Source organism: Ailuropoda melanoleuca, chromosome X (assembly GCF_002007445.2).
Source record: "Ailuropoda melanoleuca isolate Jingjing chromosome X, ASM200744v2, whole genome shotgun sequence".
Classification (NCBI taxonomy): domain Eukaryota; kingdom Metazoa; phylum Chordata; class Mammalia; order Carnivora; family Ursidae; genus Ailuropoda; species Ailuropoda melanoleuca.
In genome coordinates, this window is record NC_048238.1 from 26,520,906 (window position 1) to 26,538,614 (window position 17,709).

The 17,709-nt window shown below is 44.1% G+C and overlaps 1 protein-coding gene across 14 annotated transcripts in view; it reads right to left on the bottom strand.

Annotated features, from left to right (window-relative positions):
- The window catches only part of DMD (dystrophin), a 2,070,581-nt gene that overhangs the window by 90,703 nt on the left and 1,962,169 nt on the right, over positions 1-17,709 (bottom strand). For all 14 annotated transcript variants that reach the window (XM_034649821.1, XM_034649815.1, XM_034649816.1 and 11 more), the window contains 3 exons: positions 6,229-6,430; positions 3,906-3,991; positions 1,663-1,820 (listed from right to left, as the gene is read on the bottom strand). In XM_034649821.1, the coding sequence (XP_034505712.1) occupies positions 1,663-1,820; positions 3,906-3,991; positions 6,229-6,430 (446 nt within the window). The remainder of the gene's footprint in view (positions 1-1,662; positions 1,821-3,905; positions 3,992-6,228; positions 6,431-17,709) is intronic.

The following is a 17,709-nucleotide window of genomic DNA, read 5'->3' on the forward strand; positions in this document are numbered from 1 at the left end:
CATTTATAGCTACTGTGCCATAACTTTGGCCGAACAATCCAAACAGTATGTCTAATGCTACATAAAGGGGCTTATTATGTGGGCATTTCATTGGTGTGCCTGGTTAACTTTAAAGTGAATGCTCAAATAGCTTTAAACATCTAAATATTCACAACGTTCTGTCTAGGAGGCCTTCTGTGGTTTTACCCTATACTGTGGTCAAAGACCACATGTCTAACCCAGTTATCTGGTTAATTCTATTTTTCACAGGATTACAATGGATTGAGAAACCCCATAAAAGAAAAACAGCTCTTAGCATTAAAAAAAAATCCAAGCAAACCTAAGACCAGAATGAATAACGGGATATTACAAGTATCTCACTCCTTCAGGGCTGGTGGTGTTACAGATGGAACAACTTCTGACAACAAGCCATCCGGTAATATGTATCAAAAGCCACAAAACTCTATCTTTTAGTCAAACAACCCCATTCCTGAGAATTTATCCTAAGGGAAAACTTCAATCAAGGAAAAGAGCTAAATGCATAAAGATGTTCACTGCAGCATTACCCACCTCAGCCAACAAGAGGAACAGCCTACATGCCTCTCAATGGAGTGCTCAGAGTCTCGGAAGGAAGACAGTGTTTCTTGGGGCACCGACCACGGTGTGGAAGAGGCCACAGGCCCAGATAAGAGAATGGATAAGCCATGTGTTGGGCGAGGGACAGACACCAGCAGAGCATAAACCTCTGACCTTGTTATATGTGCAGTCACCATTCAGGCCTTGGGATAACAGAGGAACGTCAAAGCTACAGAAGGGCCACTTCAAAAAATGATAGTCATCTCAACTCTTTACCAACAGCCACTGCAAAGGAGGCTATGATGATAGAATTGGGTTAAAAAAGAATAAAGAGGGGCACCCGGGTGGCTCAGTGGGTTAAGCGTCTGCCTTCAGCTCAGGTCATGATCTCAGGGTCCTGGAATGGAGCCCCAAGGCAGGTCCCGTGCTCAGCAGAGAGTCTGCCTCTCTCTTTCCTTCTGCCTCTGCCCCTGCTCCTGCTTTCTCTCAAATGAATAAATAAAATCTTAAAAAAATAAAGGAAAAAAAAAGCTAAAAGGTTAAAAGACTCACCTACAAAAGTTAAGTTTCTTATCCATAAAGGATTTCTGTGGCTGGAAATTTATTTCCGCTCTTGCTGAACCACCACAGACTTCCTTCCCTCCTGGCACCTTCTTATTAAACATGGGGTCCCCTGCTGCAGACAGACTTCTTTTCCTTCCTCTATACTGTCTTCTCTCCCAAAAGCCAGAGTCCAGAAGCCACTGCCTCCAAAGGTCTCAAGTATCAATCCCCTTCCTACCTGCCTACACCCGAGCTAATGTGAGAAACTCAAGTTGCATGTTTTTATTTTTTTCGTTAATTTCTTTTTTTTTTTTTTAAGATTTTATTCATTTGACAGAGAGAGACAGCCAGCAAGAGACGGAACACAAGCAGGGGGAGTGGGAGAGGAAGAAGCAGGCTCCCAGTGGAAGAGCCTGATGTGGGGCTCGATCCCAGAACTCCGGGATCATGCCCTGAGCCGAAGGCAGACGCTTAACAGCTGAGCCACCCAGGTGCCCCAATTTTTTTCGTTAATTTCTAAAATACAAAAAAGAAACATGTTACTTAAGAAGGTGAATAACTCACGAATTGGAAGCAGCTTCTGACACTCGGCTCAATGTTACTGCCTCCGAAGGATGCGACTTCACCCAACTGTCTTGGGATTTGGATAGAGTCATGCAGGAGGAGGCCCAGTCTGCGCTGGTCACAAAATCCTGTGGAACTTGCCACTTGCTTGAAAAGGTCTACAAAAGGAAGAAGAGCATTTCAACAATCAAAACGCAGCACCACGTTGATGCTAGCGGAACCCACCAACCACATCCATTCCAAGCACTACCTACAGAGAGCAGCCAATATTCCCACAGAGACGGGTTCATTCCAATTCATGCTCATCTGCACATTTACTATTTTTATGGATCAAGTTCATCATCATCGTGTGTATATACAAAGCACGACAGCTTTTAAATAAACTACAGCCCTTCAAGAAATGCGAGTTTACATACAGTCTTGACACCCGAATTTTCCTAAGCCAGAATGTAATCCTTTGGGAAATATTTTATATCTAGGATGTAACCACTATCGTAAAATAAATATTTTAGCAGTAAGAACCACATAATTGGTCCAAAGCACCATCCCGTTTGGACATCAGAGATTCAAAAATGTACCTAAATTGGAACTTCTTTATGAAGTCATAAGATCATTGAGTTTCTTGCATGTGTTCCCACAGGATCCTGTATATATTTGTAAATTAGCTCCTATCACTTTACACTGTCATTGATCTAACACACGTCTGTCTTTGTGGCTGATGCATGATATCCTCCGTGAGGGCAGTGACCGTATTTGGTCAGCTGTGTACCGGCAGTGTCACAGAATGAACGAACACACCCAACACTTGCCATGTATGTCTTGTTCTCAGAAATAAAATCATTCCAATCATACCTTATATTCAAAGCAAAGTTGCCGACAAAAGTAAATTCAAGGAAGCTTTTCCTTTTCATAAGCACATATTAAACTGCAAGTAATTGAATATAACCAGGTATCTAAGACGCCAATCACAAAAGCGAGACGGCGCACACAGCCTTTTGCCATCTCTCCAATACACACGCACAGATTTTTTTTTTTAAATTATCAATTATCTTCACCTTTCCCAATTTGAAGTTCATATCTGTGTTTCACCAACCTCAAAACGTGTTCCCTCTTAGTCATTTGAAACACAGGCTCAAACCGCCCTTTGGTATTACGATGACCTTATCATTGATAAGGTAAGATTATAAACTAACATGTAATTCCACTATTTAAAGGAGGAAAACCCACAGAAATATTCTCCTTTACCCAAAATACCTTTTTAAATGGTTAATGAAAGCCGTTCAGTTTTTTTTTCCCCCTTTGGATCTGAGGATTAAAAAAAAAAACTCAAGTGGAAACGACATAAAAGTGAGAGCTAAAAGGGGCCTGTGTATTTTGCGGCTAACTCCTGGGGGGAAAGGAGCAGTAGGACCCAGAGGGGCTTTGGAGTAATTCAGTCTCTTTTATCTCCTGCCCATCCTTAAGCTCAGCACACCTCATCCCTGTGTGGCTAGGCCTTAGGGGAAGAGAAATGACATGATAGGTGAGGTCTGCTTAATATTCCTAACATCAAGACTTCTTAGGAGCCTTTAAAGGCGCAAAACAAGTACTGTCCTCCACAATGGGAATGAACGCTCGCTTCGTCATCGCAACCGCTGCTCCTCTAGCATTTGCTTTTCATTTGGATTCACGCATTTTAAGCCAAAGAACCCAAGGGCTACCCAAAAGGAAATTCTATAAGGTGATATTTACCCCGTAAGAAATGGCAAGCTATCTGTGTCTCCAGTAATAAAATGTTAGTCACGTCACAGAACTGGATATGTCTGTACGACTTGCAGTAAGATGATTATAAAATAAACAATGTTTCTGGAACACGAATGCCAGAGAGTACTCTTTAAATAAGAATCCAAAGACTAAGCAAGTGCAGGGATTAAACCTTCACATTTATTTTTCTGACTTCTACAAAGGGGTTAGGAAATCAGACTTTATCCTCTAGGAACATGTGTTTTATTCAGACACAGTCAATATAATGTAAAATAATACTTGGACTGGAGAAGTTAATCCTCATTCTCTATTTAAATACCTGCCATTTCATGTTTGACAGGCAACGGCACAAACCAAGTTTGAGGACACTCCAAAAGCAGTTCTGTATCTTACAAGAGGGACCCGCTGTCACATCAGAACACTAGACATTCCCCATCTAAAACCGTGGTATAATTAGCTAACGTTAATAAAAGAATACAGAGTTAATATACATGACTTACATCTGTACTTGTCTTCCAGATGGGCTTTGCACAGAGAAATGATGCCAGTTTTAAAGGACAGGACCCGGATCCTCCCTGTTCGTCCCCTGTTATGAATAATCGAACCAGAAAACAATTACTGACACTTTAGTAGATGGTAAACGCTTCTCAAGAAAAAAAAAAAGAAAGAGAGAAACAAATCCTTGGATACGGGAACTCTACTGACCACTGTTGTATGAAACCAACGGTCTTACTAAGATCTGTGAAGAACTGTTCATTATGTACTATCTTTGTTATCTTCCTTATCTATCTGGCTCATGGCCCAGAACGCAATGGAAATGCGACCACTTTGACCAAGGAACATTTACCAAGTTTTTGATTCTTAAAAGCCCATACTTGAAATGTAACAGTAGCTCTACATAAAAAGAATTAAAAATATCCTTCTATTCGATGGACAGCCACCTGGGTTTAAGTTGGTAAGTGGAAGGATTACTACTGTGCACCAAGTTATCTGGGTTACTCGACACACTGCCTACCGCGCTTACTGAAGCCCCCCAAGAAAAACCCAGCACTCATAGACTGTCATCAGTCTGCCCTTGATTGAGAAGAAAAATCACTCTCTTGAGGTCACATGACACATAATATAAAATACACACATTTATCTTAAGAAAAATACGATATCCTCTATTAAAGAATATTCAAATATATGATCTTGAGCAATTTAAAAAACAACCCATTCTTATATCAATGTTTTAAATATGTTTACACTTTCACTTTTCATATAAAGCTGAAATAAAGCATTCTTCATGACAAACTTATAAATGGTTCATTTTATCTGTGGGGAAAAAATGAAACATGAAAATGAAAAATGTTCCATTTTGTAGAAAGTGATTTTCAATAATTTGCAGCTTTTGTTAGAGAAAGAAATTGAACCTTACATGGTACTTAGAGATTACAGAATAATTCTCCCATCTAGCACTTCAAAACTCTAAAGGATACATCCCAACTGGGGTTATTTTGGGTGAACAATATGCTCAACTTTTAACTGGTACAATTTACTAAATCCCTTAATCCAACAGGATCCTAATGCATTAACGAAATTATGATCATTGGAAGGTTTCCTTATCTTTTTGCCTCTCTAAAAAGGCAAATCAAAGTTTAACAAGTAAACTTCATAAAGTGTAACTCAGGTCTTCAAGGAGTTAAAGTTGTCCCCAGATAATTGTGAGGCACGTAGAAGGGAAGTTCTATATACTCAGAATCCATTCAGACATCTGCAAGGAGCACAGCGCCAAAACCTACGTGAAGGAACACCTGAGTACAAACCCTTATCAGAGCAAATGTTAAGGGTAATCCACAATTAATATTCAATACGTTCAAGGGCTTGGTAAATACTTATCAGAATTAAATAGCCAGGTGGTCTTGGAATTCAAAAAGCCTTACCTTACCAAAATAACAAAGAAAAAAGTATACATTGTAATCACAGAGGTGGCAGAAATCTACAACAAAGGCAAAACAGCTGAAATGCAACTCCTCTCAGAAAACCCTCCCAGACTTCCAAAGGGGGATATGTTCTCGTTGGCATGTGAAATGAGGCATGTAATCATTTTGAGGTCTAAGAAGAATTCAGTCAAAATTAAAACCAATTCTGTCTGCTACCTCCCTCAACTGCCTTTGGTAAGCTAAAGACAAAAACAAGAACTGGGGATACCTCCCGGGTGCAATCCAAAAGAAATGAACAAGTACTCTCCAAGAGAGTGATGAAGGGAGGCGCCGAACTTTGAAACCCTGCAAAAACATTCTAAAACTTCCTCAGTTTGAGCAGCTGAGTTGGCTCCATTAAGGGCTTGTTCTCATTTTTGTTTGGCTTATCAATTCAAGATCTTCCGCAAAAAGCTCCTGAGGCTCCTTGAATGCTGTGCCGATATGCTGACAGGTGCGCCAGCATCTCTAAGAGCATGTCCATTTCTGCCACTGAGAGGGAGCCGCCCACGCCGCGGATGGAGGAATTCGAATTACACAGGCAAGAAAAGGCAACACACTGACTCATTCTACTATTTGAAACATGAGTATGAAGAATGAGTATCTCAGGGTTTTGTTTGTTTTCTGAGAGCAATCTACATTCTAGCTTTTACCTCCTAGTTCATCCAAATATTTTTCAGCTTCAGTGAATGCAAAAATGATTTATCACCAGGGCAGCATTGCGTCACAGGGCTTCATGAACGCTTCATCCTGAGGACAGTATTTCTAGACTAGGGCCCCAGTTGTGATGCTAATTACACCGGCACCATTCTAGAAACTAAGCCTCCCGTGGCAGAGTCCGTAAAGAGCTTGCCATACATACGTGTCATAAACATTCAGCAGCCAGTTGAGACACATGTCCACGCAGAGAGGGACGTTGACCAGATTGTTGTGTTCTTGCTCCAGGCGATCATAAATAGTGGTCAGACAATTAATGACCTGCAGAATGTCCATGGGCTGATCGTTTTGCTTGAGGTTGTGCTGGTCCAAAGCATCACATGCCGCCGACAGGCTCAAGAGATCCACTGCAAAAGCCACATAAAATCACAAGTGATTCCCAGGGGGAAATCCTCCTTTCACTCTTTTTCCCTTTCCTTGGAAAATCCTGGTCGGGTTGTCTCGTACTCTTTTAGTGAACACCAAACCCAAACCCTACCCTCTTTTTAAAAAAAATTTTTTAAAAATTCAATTTAGTTAACATATAGCAGACTACTGGTTTCAGGGGTAGAATTTAGTGATCCGTAAGTTGCAGAGAACACCCCGTGCTCATTCCATCAAGTGCCCTCCCCTTTATGCCCATCACCCAGTGACCCCAATCAGCTACCCACCTCCCCGCCAGCAACCCTCAGTTTGTTTCCTAGAGTTAAGAGTCTCTGATGGTTTGCCTCCCTCTCTGTTTCTATCCTACTTTATTTTCCCTTCCCTTTCCCTATGTTCACCTGCTTTGTTTCTTAAATTCCAAATGAGTGAAATCACATGGTCTTTGTCTTTCTCTGACTGACTTATTTCACTTAGCACAATACCCTCTAGTTGCATCCATGTCACTGCAAATGGCAAGATTTTATTCTTTTTGATGGCTGAGTACTATTCCATCGTCTAAATATGCCACATCTGCTTTATCCATGTGCCCGTCAATAGCTCAGCTGGTAGAGCAGAGGACTGTCGAGGTAAACCCTACCCTCCTTTAAAGTGGTTTGTCTTCACCCCCCAGCTCTAAGTTTCATGGCTGGAGTATTCAGGATCTGAGGTTAGTGTGAAATTTCACAGGCACGGGATGAAGAAGGTAGGTGGGGAAAGTTTCCATTCCTGAAGTACAAGGGTACTTGAGAGTTAAGGGGACCTAGAATGTTCTATGCGAATAGACTCCTTTCCACATTCTGAGTAAGAAAAATCTGTTTTACTAGAAATTTTGAAAGAGTTCCTGACAATACCTCTTCAGATTAGTATTAGAGAAGGTCAGTTTGATTAATCTGTATGGTTAGGGTTGTGTAAACTCTATTTCCAGCTATGTATTTGTAATCGTTAAGCCTTTTTTGCCTTGAAATATCAGTCACCTCACCATCTCTCTGCTACCTTAATATTAGGTGAAAAAAATCATCAACTTGATTAAAACTAAAGTAACTGCATAATCTACTCAGTTTTTAGACTGGAGGCTTATTTCTCTCACCTTCAAGCTGTATTCTACAACGTACTTTTCAAGAACTCTAAGAACTTTCTAAGATGGGGGGGAGTGGATTCCCTTGCTCTCAAGTGTTATTTACTCAAATGCTGCAAGACAAAAATCTAACAAAAGCGAGACCTCAAGCTTGTCCAACAGCAGCAAATCGTAAGCTTTCCTCCCAAATGTCACGGGAAGATGCTTTTCTCTAAAGCCAATTTATTAGCCAAATTGGAAAGACAGCAACAGTGCTTTTCTAACACCCTATACACTTAAGCTCGGTCTGAATTCTCAGTCTGTGGAGACAAAGAATCAATGGTAATTAAGTAAACCTCTGGCGCATCTACGGGGAGGAGGCAGTACAGTTCTAAACATAACCGCAGATGAACCTGGGCCATCCCAGTCAGTAAACAGCTTGCCCGATGCTAAACAGATGCACATTTAAGGCTTCAATGTATTTTACTAGTTATTTGTGGTACGTTCTAATTAAACAGTGGGGCGGGGGGAGTGGTTAATACCTCTGCAGGTTCATTCCTCTGTCATGCACGTTTTTCTCTTTTAAAAAAAAGAAAAAATAGTAACCTTTGAAGTTTCCCTGGAAGCCAGAAGGAGACCTGGTGGTGGAAGCAGGTGGGGTTTTTGTCTTTCATCCCAGTTAGTAAAGCTCTGTGGCTTCCACGCAGTTTCCTAAAAATGCCCCGGACTAGCACTCACCCTATCAAAGCAAAGGCCCCATTCCTTTTGTGTTAAAATACTCTCAAGATAGAGAAATGACCTCTTCACATGCAAGCAGAGACTTTATTTAAAAGTGGCAGGAAAGAATATAGCTTGATTTGAGAGGGAGGCAGGTAGGAAAAAGAATGAAGAATGAAAAAAATAATCATACTGCAAGCAGGCCAGGGGCTGAGAGTTGGGGCGGGGGAGGCCCAGCGAGCAGGGGCTGCAAGGAAGCCCGGGGAGAGGGACACAGACAAAGGACTCCCAACTTTCTCACCCCCTCCTCTTCTGCATGCTGCACTTGCTCAGAAGGCAAATGTTCAGGCGCAGGGTAGTGAGAACACTTAGAAAAGCAGCTCACCATCTCCACGAGTGCGAGAGAGGAACGGCTTTCTTCCAAATACCAATATTCTCAGAGTGATTCTTTGTAAACTGAAGGAAGCTTCAGGTGGTTTAAAGTTGTTCTATTATTTTCTTGTTACTCTGCCTTCATCATTATAAATATTTTGCCTTACATCCAAGGATACAAGAACTAACAAGGGAGAATTTGTAGACTCGGGTTTGTACTAAAAGTCTCATTTACTCGTGTGATGGAAGCAAACAAACCAGTAGCAACATGGCACGAATTTCTTTTTACGGAGTCTACTCTTATCTCTGTACCGGTGAATGGGTAACACACAGAATGGAAAATGTGGAGTATAAACAGCTCCAGAGGGGAGCAAGACAATAGCTTCGGAATAACAGGAGCAGAGATGACACAGTGCAGAGAGAAATACTGTGAAGTGAGCTCTGTTGAAACCACATGCGGTTAAACAGGAGAACAGTCCCTCACAGAAGACCCGAGAACACATTTCCCCCAAACAAACATATCAAACAGAATTCCCCTTTCGTGGAGCACTTTTTCAAAGACTTCTAGTCAGGTATCCATAGCCAATACTATGTACTTGAAAAGAGGTGAGAAAATCGATAGGGACAATTTCATTGCCACAGAGACATGCACTTAAGTGTTCCAAACGACCATCCGAAAGAATACAGTGAGATTTTTTGATGAAACATTAAACATAATGATTCGCTGTTTCTAGAAGCCTCTAAAAGCAACCAGCAGACAATTCTGTCAAACTATTCTTTTACCTCAAACTAGGAATTTCCATTGGGGGGTGGATGTATGTATCTTCTTACTAGGGAATATATATATATTTTTAAAGATTTTATTTATTTAGTTGACAGAGACAGCCAGTGAACACAAGCAGGGAACACAAGCAGGGGGAGTGGGAGAGGAAGAAGCAGGCTCCCAGCGGAAGAGCCTGACGTGGGGCTCAATCAGAACTCCAGGATCACACCCTGAGGCGAAGGCAGACGCTTAACGACTGAGCCACCCAGGAGCCCCATTAGGGAATATATTTAAAGCCATATAAAAACCCAAACATGGGCTAAAATACCCACTCTTTCAAAAATTGTTTGTACGGTAGAGGAAGCTATAGGTTTTAACACGACTGAAGAATAGGGACCATTTGGTGGCGTCCCTCTGCACAAGGGCTGTGGGTTTGAGAGAGGGTGGGGACTGGACAAAAGAACTTGCTCTCCAGGATCCTCTCTGCCCTTCCAGGAAAAGTAGAAAAAGCAGAAAATGAAGTGGGGTGTGTGTGTGGGGAGGGACTGAGTACAGGATCCCATTAATGGCTCTTGAGGCTCTGGTTGTGAGTAATCGCCCTTTCAACATTCTAGACTCAAATGCTAACTCTACTCTTTTCTACAAATGCCACAAGGGAGGAGCTGAAGTCAATTTTTTTAAATCTTTTACTGACTCTTGGGCTCAGAGGACTAGAAAGCACCTTTAGAATTGTTCTGCAGAGAGAAGGAGGCTCGCTCTGGGCATTACAGCAGGACACGTGGAGGTCCATACTGAAGAGCACGAAGGGAGGTTGCAGGAGGTGCCCTTATAGACTTGACAGAAAAAGAAAACCATCCCACGGTCTCTACCAGGGAGAACAGTGGGAGGGAAAAGCAGCACCAGAAAGTCAGCCTAAGTCCCACGGTGCCCACATCGCCCCCAAGCTCACTCGCGGGTCAATGCAGAGACTCTGTGCTAATATAACAACAATCCCGTAACCTAACCTGTGCAGACCGAGAGGGCGCCAGTGGGATAAGCGTTGTGTGCCCGCTGGCTCCGGCCCTGGCATCGGGCACCTGTGGGAAGAGGAGGCTGCTGGTAAGGTCATGCCATTCTCCAGGCAGTGGACACTGCAGGCTGAAGGACTTTCCAAGCACATCTTCGTCCAGCAAGAAAGTTGGTGCACTTTAATGTGGTTATCTGTGCTGTGAGGGCTAATTTCAGAGGCTCTGGAGTTGGCCTAAGATGTTTTTTGCTGAAGGGCAACACAATGCAGAGCCTTGATCAAAGCAATGAAAAGAAGTGCCTTGCTGTGTTGATGTGTAGCTACGGGTTACAGCTTATCATTACTGTTTATTGGTAGAAGTAACACTGACCGTTTCTGCCTGCTTGGGGGTAGACCCGTGAAGGTCGCGAGGTGTGGGACCAGCTATGTGGGAAGAACATGCGCAGGTCACCAGAAGGCTTTAAGAAATCCTGTATGAGACTCCACTATGTGCTCCCTGGTTTCCAAAGTGGTTTGTGCTCACATCGGTGGTTCTTGATCGAAGAGAGAAAGTGCATCCTGGTACCGCCCTTCCAGAGGGCGGGCACTCGGGGCTCGCACCTGGCCTCTCCGGACCCTAGGCTGTGATCCTGCTTTTAATGCTGATGGCATGTGGTAGCCTTTTTCTATAATGAATTGTAAAATTTTTAAACACTGTCATTTGGGTTCCACGAGTCTTCTTTAGCAACTGAGCCCCGACTGCTGCTCCCAGTGCAGTGAGTGTCAGCTGTGAGATTGTTTAGGAAACCCCCAACTCATCCTTAGCTAAAAGTATGGCTATGGTATTAATGAAAAAGAAAAAAGAGGATTCTGACAGAAGGGATGAAAATGAACCGTCGATGCTGGTTGCCAAGCTACCCTCGATTTCAAGCAGCACAGGCTTTGACATTGTTATCGATGACAGAACTTTCTAGTGGAATCTAGAAACAGTAGAACCTGAAGCAGAGGAGCTAACAGAATGGATGAGAAAGGAACTGCAAGCCGACAGCAGACAGCAGGTCGGCTAAAAATTCAGTTCCTTGGAAGTATTAATGAAGCTCCAAGAAGTTCAGCACCTCCTTCAGATGAGCTTCACTCTCTCCGGCCTGCAGGTGGGGATCTAACCAAAGGAACCTGGGCAACTCTCACTTTGATAAATGGGCTACACCTGTGAGACCACTTACATTGAAAAAGGTAATTCAAGGGGGGGCTTACAGGTGTTTCTGACTTCACCACATTTTGTTTTGCAACGCCATACCTAGCAGTCCCTGGACTGGGGCTACAATTAAGAGTCTCAAAGGCTGGTTTTATTCTGAAACAGGATATTATGGCTATTAGTTGGAACCTAAGTGGAAGAATTCCACAGGGACTGATGGAATGGATTACTCCTTCCCCATCCCTCAACTAGCTGGAGCTGACTGTCCACAAATGTTTTGTTGCCTAGAAACAGGGTAACCTCATTTTTCTGTACTAACCCAATCTGACCCTTTACCTTTGGGAAGAGATTGAAGGGGAAGCACCCTAGGCCTCATCTTGCCACCAGCTCAATAGGCACGAGCCAAGTGGCTGAACCCAAGGGGCATACTTTGTGTGTGGGTGGAAGGTTTGGACTAAAATTAATGATGAGGAAGAAAGGTCAGATTGTTGCTGAAGGGAACAAAGCCACACCGTGGGTGTTACAAAAGGGAAAATCCAACATCGTGTTGGTGCCTAGAAAGAGGCTTAAAATATGCTCCCTTAGCTATGAGTCAACTAGCTGTCTCTTTAAAGAGTCAAGAAGCAGGGTGGGGGGACAGAGTCAAGAAGTGAGGACGGTTCTGGCCAATCTATGGAACACACGGGAGGAAGAGATGTGAGTTCTAATTATAACCAGGAGTCTGTGGAGTTATACTGAAGGAGCTATGTCTTTTGGTTCTTGTTTCACAGGACACATCAGTTATTAAGCACTTGTGCTGAAAAGTATCCTGTAGGAATATCTACCCAGTCAAATCTGGAGAACACTGATTTACGATAATCTGAAAGCATACTGTGTGGCCACTGTGAGGCTGAAGGTTTAAGACAGGTCTTGGGTATACGGTAGAAGGTTGGTATGCTATATGTCTCATCTATCACAATATTACGTGTAAAAAAAATAGCTATTTGACCCATTAGCATGTGAGGAAAGCCACAAACGAGTGGAGGGACAACTGGAAGGCTCTGATCACTGAGGAATATAAGCCTAAACTGGTGGGCCCACATCCCTGTGACTGGAAAGCCAGCAATATGATGTAGACCATTACAGAAATTTCTGTGGCATAAGCACACCAACAACTATCTAGGAGTGACGACGACTACCATAATCCTAGCCTGGGTGACTGGCCTTTTCTGCATCTCACACTTATTTCCTAGTTATAGTAACGATGTGACTACACAATGGCAACAACGTGTCTGGTGGACCACAGAGCATGGGGCCGCGTGAAATAAAAGAGAATAAAAGGAGAGTAAGGAGCTGGGTGAGGAATCCCTGGCCAGATACAACTGGCTCTGAATGGGAAAAGATACAGTGATGGGAAAGACCCAGGGCAAAGACAGCACTTGGAGGGCACCCAACTCTGGAAACGGAAGCTACAGGGTGCTCAGGGCCAACCAGGCCTCCCCTAGTGTGCGGCTCATGGGTACTGGACACATTTGAAATGGGACTACAGTACTTCCCCTGGGAGCAAGGGAGGTTCTATTATAGGTGCCCTCTCCTCAGCCACCAGCATCTGTGAAACCACGTCAGCTGAGAAAATTCGCTTGGCTCTGCTCCTCAAGACTGCTTCGAATCCTGAAATAACAAAGACCTGGCCTCTCACCTATGTGAAAAAGAACCTCTCATCTACGTGAGAAAAGTGGGTTTCTGTGGGGGACGGACAAGATAACGACCCTGGCCTCTTGGGCCGCCTTGCCATGAGGCAGCCAGGCACATTTTGGCTTTCATGCTGTGGCCTCACTGGGGCCTTTCCCTGCACTAGACTGTCATGGATCCTGCGAGTCTTCGTTAGCGACTGAACCCTGTCGAAGGCCATCCTTGGTGCCCTCTCAAAAGGTGAGGTGATTTCGCCAAGAAGGGAGCAAGTCTTTCACCCGCTTTGTTGTGGCGAGGGTGAGTCGGCAGCCATGACTATTCCGGTAACCTCAGGCCGTGCAAAATCTCTCTACTGTGTGAGTCAGTTGCTGAACAGAAGCAAATTGTTCTCTATTTCTCGTTTGCAGAATATTTGTCACATTTATCAACTGCAGTACATTTAGCTCTAGTTTGGGCTCTCTCCAACCCACCACGCGCTAATAAACTAAATACACATGCTTTGTTAAGTGCATTTTTATGTCCACTCTTAGAAGTTGGCTACATTTTTAACTGTAGAAGCCACACACCTATCGGATGTCATCAGAACTAGAGATTGAGGAAGAAAAAGCCTAGATTATCTTCCTCCTAACTCTCGGGGGAAGGGGGCGGGTATCAGCCATAGGAAGCAGCTTACAAATCCCTCTCACCAAGATTTTCTCTTTGTCTCTGCTTTTCCGCAGAGTTTAATTTTCACTCAGAGCGTGCTGAAAGGCAGTATGGAGTCATGCAACATTAAACCAATTACAAACTGGGGACATTAGAGGCCAATGGTGACGCTCGCAGCTTAAATAGCGAATTTTCGGTAGTGGATAAAATTGTGTTATTCGGGTTTCTGCAATATTGAGGCTTTGATAGCAAAGGCAGAAAGACGACCAAGTGTTTAATGGCAGGAGTGCTGCATATTTTCTAAAACATCAGTAACTCAAACTCTTCCCTGGCATCAGGACATCACTGAGATAACATCATTAATTTTCATTAGAGCAAAAGTTGGTCGAAGCGACCTTAGCGTGGAAGAGCTAGCCAGGACAAGTTTTATTTGCCTGCACTGCACACAATAGCTCTTTATCATGGCTCTGCAGGCACAGAAATGACAGAAAGGCCTGAAGATAAACCTAAGCAAACATCAAATTAAAAGGAAATTCTTAAATCATCTACTGAATTGTTAGTTAAGTAACGTGACCACACATGTTTTCAAGACTAAAAGAACTGGCGAACTCTTCATTCTGTCGTCATACGACACGTGGAACTCTCCCACCATTCTTGAGAATCCAGTATGCAATTTAGGTAAATACACTCTAATGTGGCTGTACCTACATCTGTTTCAAACAGGAGAAAAGTCACGCTCAGAAAGCAAAGGCTGAGAATTTCAAATCTGTTTCCAAGTGGAAAGTCTACTACAAGGTTATAACCTCCAATGGCCAAACTTTCTTGTAGTATCAAATCCCCCCATTTTCCCAACATTATTGGAAATTTTAACAGAAACTGAAATGATAAAATGAGACATATTTGTGAACAGAATTCTTTAACAGCAGTGGATAATGCCTAAATCCAAGGGACGAAGCAATATCATAGAGAAGGACAGTCACTAGAAGGGTTTCCATCTTGCCCATTTCTGGGCTTTTTCAAAGTATAATTTCAAAGAGCTGATTATCTCTGTTGAACTTTTAGGATCTCACAGGAAGATACTCTATACTAATAACGCTTTACAGTAACAGGTTCCTAAATATCCCTTTATCAATGGAAAGCATTATTTCTGGGATGGGGCAGGGCCAAGAGAAGAAAAAAAAGGCAGAACACTTTCTACGCCCAGCTCTCTGACTCTGCCCCACCCCAATGGGCCTCTTTCCAGCTACGGTACATTAACAGGTCCCTGAGGAAATCCCAGCTCTGGGGAGCCCTTTAAAAACCACTTAAACTTGGCAGCTATACAGCTGAAAAACGACAGCTTCAGACTGTAAGCTTTAAGGAAATGGAAGCCTCAATTCACTTTTGCTCATGCATCCATTCCATGGATACACATGAAACCCTAGCGTGTGCTGGGCTTTGTGCTAAGGACTGGAGAGGCCCAGATAAAGAGGAAAAGCTGACTCTCTCCTCCTAAGAAATTTCACTTCTGGAATATTTCTTCTCCCTCTCTGGGTGAAAAGCCACACACCACCAACTATCCTTGACTGCCTGCTAGCTTTTGCAGGCCTCTGGCCAGGCGCCTTCATTCCCGAAGGCTTCGCAGCCCAGGTTCAGAGTTCTCTCTCCCCTGCTTCTGGCCCCGATTCTAGATGTTTTCAACATGAGCAGGGATGACTGGGGCATCACTTGTGACTCACTCCCCAAACTTCCTGTTTCATCTCCATGCAAGTTCACATCTATGCCACCCAAACGATCAGAGCCGAGACCCTGTCACTGGACCGGTTCCACTCGTGAAACGATATTGCGCTATGCTACTCTCTGACCACAGCTCGCCAGCCTTTCAGTTATTTCTACACCACCTCTTCCTATGCCTCCCTCAACAGTCAGCCCCTCGATCCCTTTACCTCCTGATGAGCAACTTCTATGTGAATTCAACATGGCCCTGACAGACATCACTTCAACCACGTCACCACTGGTTTGCCCAAATCCCCCCTTCTCTTGCCCAGCTGTCGTGTGCCCACCTGCAATGGACCCATCCGGCTCCTGAGCACTGAATGAGCCCAGAGCGATCCATGCCCGCGCAGCTTGGTACCGCTACAGAACACCTAGCACACTGGGCTCCTGCTCCAATCAGCCCTCTTCTCCCTTCTTCTCCAGAAAGGAGAACCCACCCACAACCTCCACTCCCAACTGCGGCAGAAGAACTCTCTCTACCTTCACACAGAAAACAAACCTCCACGTGGCTTCCCCCACCCTCCAGCCCCTAGATCTCCTTAGCTACCCAGACCTGCACAGATTTCTGCCTCGCCGCCCCCCCATTCGGTGGAAGAGAGGAGCCCCTGCCTTCTCTTGGGTCCTAGATGACCTCCCCTATGCTCTGAGAAGCCCCATTTTTTATTATCTCATTCTCTCTTCTTCTCATCTCCATTTAAATGGACTCAAGTGTCTCTCAACTTATAAGTATGTACACTTCATTAACGCCTCTGTCCACGGCAGCCAACTGCCACCCTCCTTCCCTCCCCCTTTCAAACTAAATTTTCCAAGAACTGGCCATACTGACCAGCTTTACATCCGCTTCCCATTTACTTTTAACCCCACCGTCTCCACCACACTTCTAAGAGTCTCACTGAAGTTGGTAAGTACCTCTTTTTTGCTAAATCCAACACCACTTGCACCAAGTCCATGCTGACTTCCCAGCAGCACGTGCCCCTGGTGGCCGACCACTTCTTTCCTCCCACACACTACATGGCACTCGAGTTCTTGGTACCTTCCTTCTCCCCCTCTGGCCACTCCTTTGCAATGCCCTCTGTACAGCCTAAATACTCTTTTCTTCCTCTGCACACTCTCCCTGAGCCTCTACATGCTGATGGTCCTAACTATTATCTGTCTACTGCCCCTGAGCATCACAGCTTCACGTCCCCCACTCCCACGCAAGTCCACCATTCCCCCAAGCGAGCACCTCGTAGCTTCCTTGAGTCCCCCTCACCCACCCTGTCAAGTTCATCACTAAGGCCTCTCAATGTCACTTCTTACGTGTGTCTTGGTTGTCTCCAATTCTCTCCTTTCCTCTGGTGCCCACTCGGGCCATGGTGTCGCAGGTTTAGAGTACCAGAACTGCTCAACCAGTCTCTCTCATCAGCTGCACAACCCCCCCCCCCAATCTATACTCCATTCCACGGCCACAATGACCTTTCTCAAGGAAAATCCCATCATGTCACCCCTCTGTGTGGCTCCGCACTGACCTCTACATTCTTGACACAGATTTAAAAAACCTTTTACAATCTGCCTCCCACTTCTCTCTCCAGCCCCATGTTTCACCATGGTCCCTCCTTGGAACTCTGTGCTTCAGCTGTGCTCAAGCAGTTTCAGTTCCTGAATGCACCAGAAAATTCCTCCTCGAGTGAGCTCTACTAAGCCTTCTGGACTCACAGAGCTTAGGTACCACCTCTTCCAGCAAAGCCTCTCTGAACCTCACCCCCCCAACTAGCTGTTCTCATAATACCCCATTCTTCCACTATCACGTGACTAAATATAGGCCTTTGAAACCATCTCTTCACTTTTCCTTAAGGTGCCCACAAAGTGTGGCAATAGACACGGTATCACGTGATTTCTTTTTTTTTTTTTTTTAACAAACTGCACATTCTCAAAGATCTTATATACATTCACCTATGTCTCCAGACTTTATGGACACCCTCAATCTCCCTCATTAGACTACAACTGCCATCAGGACAGGGACTGGAGCAATGCCTGTCTGTTTCATGGCTCTGTCATCAATGCACACAGACCTTCAAACAACATGTT